This window comes from Schistosoma mansoni, chromosome 6, assembly GCF_000237925.1.
Source record: "Schistosoma mansoni strain Puerto Rico chromosome 6, complete genome".
Lineage (NCBI taxonomy): Eukaryota > Metazoa > Platyhelminthes > Trematoda > Strigeidida > Schistosomatidae > Schistosoma > Schistosoma mansoni.
The window spans coordinates 9742665-9749108 of record NC_031500.1 but is presented as its reverse complement, the minus strand read 5'-3'; the positions used below and the strand labels follow the sequence as shown (position 1 = coordinate 9749108).

The following is a 6444-nucleotide window of genomic DNA, read 5'->3' as shown; positions in this document are numbered from 1 at the left end:
CACTCCCATTCATCAAGATGTCATGTCCAACGATCTGGAATCATCATTCTGACTCGATGCGACAATATCCTACAAGTTGTTGATCGTGCTATTCACAAGAGGCATTCACTCGTCGACGTCAGCGTCTGGTCGGAGAGGAGGAGGTGTGTTGTTGACTTGATCACATGAGTGAGTGAATGTGTGTGATCCAGTGAATTGAGTGGTGTGACAGAATGCAGTGAAACACTCCTGCCTCGATTGATGATCGCTATGATGATTGTGTGATGTGATGAGATGTTGTATGGTGGTTGGTTGGTTGTTGACGTGTTGAATAGATGCGAGTGTGTGTGATTTCTCCATGTGAATGAATTGTTGGTGTGGTCAGTATTCGTGGCAGTATGGGAGTGGTTCAGTGAGACAAGTGGAATTGGGAGAGTTGAATAGATGGAGACCGAACAACCATGTTGATGGGGGCTTAGACAAGCAGATGTTTGAGTGCACACTGTCTACATGCAGTTGTTTGTATGTTTCGGTGGTGAGTTTGTCTCTGGAGTTGTGGGTACAGAACGAGTGTCAGACTGACTGTCATGTCCACATGGATGCACTGTGAGTGGTTGGAGATGGTCGAGTGTGACTCAATCTATCCATATGATAGTTTATCTGTTGTTTGCATAGTTATTTTATTATCTTTCTTAACATACTAATCGGATATTTCACTTTTCTTACGTGTCTGTTCTCTCTTATCTCGTATTAGTGTTATGCCAGTTTTATCCATCAGTGTAACGATAACATATTTATATACTTCATATACGAATTGTTTTTTTTTTGGTTTCTTTATGTTAAATTTTCTTAATAAATTATAGTGATAATAAAAGTATTGTAGTAAATTACCTAGACAATTATTTATATACATATAGCCTGAATTTTTAAATAGTGTAGAAATGGAAATTTAAGAAGACCTTAAAAACAGATTTTCAGAAGTTGGAAATCTATGTAAGCGGTTGTATAATACTGAGAAATTTGGCTAATTTTTTATCGCTTTGAAGAGAAGCAAGAAATATATAATCATAACTCAGGTTGTTGGAAAGCATGTTGCTCATAAACTTTGAGTCTCAGATCATCAAGACAAGGAATATTAATAGCCGCGTCACTGTGGGTTAATAAATTTGATTGAAATCGTCTTATAGTAAAGGTATAAGTAAAGCGTGATAACCATTATACGGGTTTGTAGAGATTGCTGAATTTAACATTTTACCTCATAGATTGATCTAAACTGTACAACCACTGAAAAACCGAAAGCAATATAAGTTTGGTTCGTTCTAAAACGTGCCTTTAAAACAGTTTATCATAGGCTTCCCTGGGGATCGGACCCAGGATCTGAATGTCTCGCGGTGACCGCTCAACCACTGAGCGAGCGACCGATGTTGGGTCTATCTATCTTCGACCAACCCACAATATTATGCTCTCGTCCTCCACCTTCATTGGATAAAAACACTTCACGCTCGACATGGCTGGACTTCACCAGACGCGGATGTCCACTTGAACTCCGAGAGCTGAATCTCAAAGAGGAATGTCTTTTTTAACGTTATCATCTGCTAATTCTGTCTGCTCAACTTACCTAACTATTCGATAATTATTTGAGTGATAAACTATACTACTTAATAACATTCAGTAGTTAATTCTCATAACGACATTTCGAAATCTGGAGAATCATGTTCAGTTGCTGTGTTTCACTTTTAAGCGTTTGCACAAATTTGTAACATTCAGTATACTTATTGAATATAACTGTAACCTGGTAAGATTTACAACTGTCACTCACTATTTTTATGCACTTAATGAGTATTTATTCAAACGTAACAGTCATTGTATTTTATACTCTTAGCCTCCATTTCGATTGTTGACTACACACAGATGTTGGTTGTTATTTACATTGCCATATGTTGTAAACAGTGAGGGCGCGGATCGGCAAAGCAAGAGCAGCATACTTACAACTGAAAAACATCTGGAGCTCAAAACAATTGTCAACCAACACCAAGGTTAGAATTTTCAATACAAATGTCAAGACAGTTCCACTGTATGGGGCAGATACGTGGAGAACTACGAAAGCCATTATCCAGAAGAAACAAGTGTTTATTAACAGCTGTCTACGCAAGATACTTCGGATCAGATAGCCAGACACTATCAGCAACAAGTTACTGTGGGAGACAATAAACCAGATTCCAGCGGAGGAAGAAATCAAGAAGAAGCGCTGGAAGTGGATTGGGCACTGTTACGTCGCTAAATTATTGCGTTGCTAAATATTGTGTATTGCGATAGGACTACACGAATTTCTAACGACTGACCAAATTCAGATATTCTAGTACGACCCCAATACTGTTCCCCAATCTCTAGTAAATCAGAACACAGCCGTTAAATAAGAATTGTTTGTGGGGTCAGAAGCAGGTCCAAAAAGGGTTTACAGACAGGGCATATTTATACAGTTAAGATGACTATTAACAGTAACCAATGGAAAGGAAGGACAGGTAAAGGTTATAATTAGGACAACTCAAAATTGATCAATAGGAAAACGACACGTGAAAGTCATAGTTAGGACGACTGTAAATAATGACCAATAGGAATAAACATGTGAAATATGTGCAAAGTCTGAAAACATACTACTTTACGTTCGAGATAATTTTTGGGATATTCCTGTGAATATCCTAACAGGCACACCTTGAGGAAATCACCTAATTGTGTCACAAGACAAGCCCTCACATGGAATCCTGAAGGTCAAAGGAGAAGAGGAAGACCAAAGAACACATTACGCCGAGAAATAGAAACAGACATGAGAAGAATGAACAAAAGTTGGATAGAACTAGAAGGGAAGGCCCAGGACAGAGTGGGTTGGAGAAAGCTGGTCGGCGGCCTATGCTCCATTGGGAGTAACAAGAGTAAGTAAGTAAATAATGTTGTAAACAGTCTTTGTGTAATTAATCCACGAATAATTTTTTTCATTTTATGTACATTGGTAAGTTAAACGACTCATATGCCTGACAAATTGAGGTTGGTAACTGTTGTCTTATGACCTCTGACCAACATCACATGACGGACCATCCATTCAGAATCCCGATTTTTATGACCTAGTATCTCTGAGTTGACTAATAACATATCCAACCAGTACTACTAACCTTGAATCAACTGCTGAACCTTTCTTGGTCCACGATTCTCTGTCTTCTCTCTGACCTTCTCTTGAGTCCAGAAGTCAGAAACCAACCTCGACCATATTTGTATTTCAGAGAGATGTAATTTGTATACAAGCAGACTAGACCATATCACACCATGAAACGAAAAAAGAACAATTATACATGATCATGCTAAAATGGCTGTGATTAAGGTAGAAGGGGAATAATAAGTTGACAACATATTAAGAATAGTAAACCATACAACAGTATTTAATGGGTTAATCGAAATCTAATTACAAAAGAAACATATATACCGTAATCCAATGTCTTAATAATTGTCTAACAAAATTATGATTAATAATACTTCGAAGAAAATGGTTCCGACTTCTACAATCTTCTTTCTTTTATAAGAGAAACTGTTTTGGACATGTTTTTGTAGCAATAGTACTTCTATCCAGATAAAATCGTTTTGGTGAACTCGCATCACCGTGAGTAGCTCTGTCGTATGGTTAGATGCTTCAGTGGATTTAACACCTTTTAATTCGATTACGACTTCAGTAACCTTTCATCCTGTGTGTTTAGTAAAGTTGGATGTTAGCCAGAAGTGGAATCTGGGACGTATGTTTCGTCCAAGTTTTTAAACTTGTTTTAAAAAAAGTGAAAGGAAATATCGAACTAATTTGATCAGTATGCATATATGCAAAAAAAGTTTGGTTGATTGAAGCCTTTAATATCGATAACGGGATTTTAAACTTACCAAAAACTTCGTACCCATTAAACTAGTGGAGAACTAGAATCGACAGATTTCTAGCGAGTTGTGGTTCGAGTGAAACGTATTAGATTCGAGCTTCAGTGTGAACATCAACACTAGGATGTAGAAGGTACATCTAGCTGATGAAGTCCGAACAGGACGAAATGAGCATTTTAGAATTAACTACTAACCACATAGTAAGTATACTAAATATCAAAGTAATATCTTGTTATCTTGTTAGCCTGAATCATCTGAACACCTCTATTACAAATACGTATAAGACTTATATACAGAATTATATATACAGATAATTGTCAAATTAGGCTGCATTTCGTCGCTCCTTCCCGAATCCAAAATTCCTAAACGCAAAACAGTATACCTTCGTTTCCGATTTAACATATTTGTGTACAATCAAAATATTATCTCAATTATAAAAGTAACCAATGCTTTCAATTTTAATAGAATGTTTTCGTTTGGCTGATTTCCCCCCCCTCTCCCTCTTACCTAAAAGCCATTTTATTCTGTGGCTAAAATAGAGATGAAAATAGTATCATCATCCCTTTGACTTATAAATAAAGTAGACATATTCGATACATTGACCTAGAATGAACCAATCAGAAGAGTGAATTTTATTAATAGTGGGTGAGAAACAGCGAATAGGTTAGGTTGTGTTCATTTATAATTTCCAATAAATGTCAAGTGTAAAGTTAATAATAGAAGGTATGGTATTCACCACCCCTAGGTACTATTATTATTCATTATTAGCTATATACTAAAAGATGAGAATGTAAAATGACCAAATAAATAGTTAACTTATCGAATGTATTCAAGGTCAACATAAGGTACTTCGGCCATTTGAAATACACAATTCTGGATTGATATCTTTAAATGTTCTATGTTGTGTAGCATGAATACCGCTGGGTCGTTGAATCCCACAATTCCAAATCAAAATGATATTCATATGAACTTAATGTATAGAAGAGATTTACTTGACTATATATTAAATTATATGAATAGTAACCGGATGGATGTTATATGCTCAAACTCATTTATAATGGATTCTTTGTTAAATTTCAATCCACAATTAAGTCATAACACTGTATTACATAATAATCAGTTCTACTCAACATTGATCCCTTATTTATTTCCTATGGATTTAAATCTTAATTCATTGCAACAACAACATCAAAATCATCAGATACAAAATTGTACTAATGACTGGTTGGTGGGTAATGATCATATCAATAATAACGGTAATAATACTTCGGATCCAACATTAATGTACCTTGCAGTAGCTACCCAATGTATTCTACGCTATTTCTTAACAACACATAATTATCAACAAATTTTATATCTCAATTCATTTCTTCATTCCAATTATTCATCAACATCAGCTACATATAATAATACAAGTAGTCAGAATGACGATATGTTCTTTGAATCACCTAAGAATACATTAGAATCTAATTCCAGATTATTAATTCATCAATACTTAGAAATAGATCATTGTAATTCAATGAAAATAAATGAAAATTCATCAATTACACCACGTATAAAACGTTATAAATGTACATATCCTAATTGTACAAAAGCATATTATAAACGTTCTCATTTAAATGAACATTATCATTTACATACTGGTGCTAAACCACATTTATGTAATCAACCTGGTTGTAATGCACGTTTTACACGTGCTGATCAATTATCACGTCATAGACGTGCACATACTGGTGAACGTAATTTTCATTGTAATGTTTGTTTAAAACGTTTTAAACGTAGTGATCATTTAAAAGTACATTTAACTAGAAATGTATGTACAAAATTTAATTTATAAACTGTTTTTTTTTCTATATATTTCGAAAAAAAAGAAGTACCTATTAATGTTTTCTTTTTATCTCTTACCCTCTTGGAGTCACTAACTTCTAGTCTAAGCCATGTTAGTAGATGCAGACTACTTGATTAGGATCCGCGTGACTATTGTAACCAATGGTTGGAGACTCTAGGTGGTATGGCTCAGAATCGATCACAATGGCATAGATGTATACACTCTTTATCTTCCCTTAAACCTTGAGATAAAAATTGCTTTATATCTGTCTTCTTTCCTATGCTATATCCTTATATACTACCTTTCTTTTATATATTAACACCACTAAATTAATTACTTTTATGAATTCGGTGCTCATCTCGTTGTGCTAAAGAGATATTGCAACTTGGGCCGATGCATATATGTGCCTGGTCCTACGTTGTAGCTGACTGACCGACTGACTCTTTTGAATACTTAAAGAGATAAACAACAAACATTAATTATAATAATGATCAGACTATTTGTATAATATATGTCAACATAGATGAGAACCCCAGTGTATTGTGGTTTTCTTTCTTAAAAAAATTAAAAGAAAAAATTGTTACTATGACCACCATTATTTGTAATTAATAAGTTATTTGGTGGTAAGTGATATTTGTTTGTTATATTTACAATCTTTGTTTTATCAAATATGTAAGATGTATCACTGAATAGTTTCTAGGGCGTTTGAAATTTGTTAACGAAATTGA

At 34.7% G+C, this 6444-nt stretch overlaps 1 protein-coding gene across 1 annotated transcript; it reads left to right on the top strand.

The window, feature by feature from the left end:
• The first annotated feature begins 4748 nt into the window (after nt 1-4748).
• Nucleotides 4749-5770, top strand: Smp_172480 (kruppel-like factor 13,14,16). The gene has a single exon (XM_018798205.1). The coding sequence runs from the start codon at nt 4787-4789 to the stop codon at nt 5723-5725; it is 939 nt and encodes a 312-aa protein (XP_018653170.1). The 5' UTR covers nt 4749-4786; the 3' UTR covers nt 5726-5770.
• Nucleotides 5771-6444: the final 674 nt, after the last annotated feature.

Bases quoted from the DNA above. Each gene is read 5' to 3' on its own strand.
- Smp_172480 (XM_018798205.1), top strand. From the start codon at position 4,787: ATGTTGTGTAGCATGAATACCGCTGGGTCGTTGAATCCCACAATTCCA.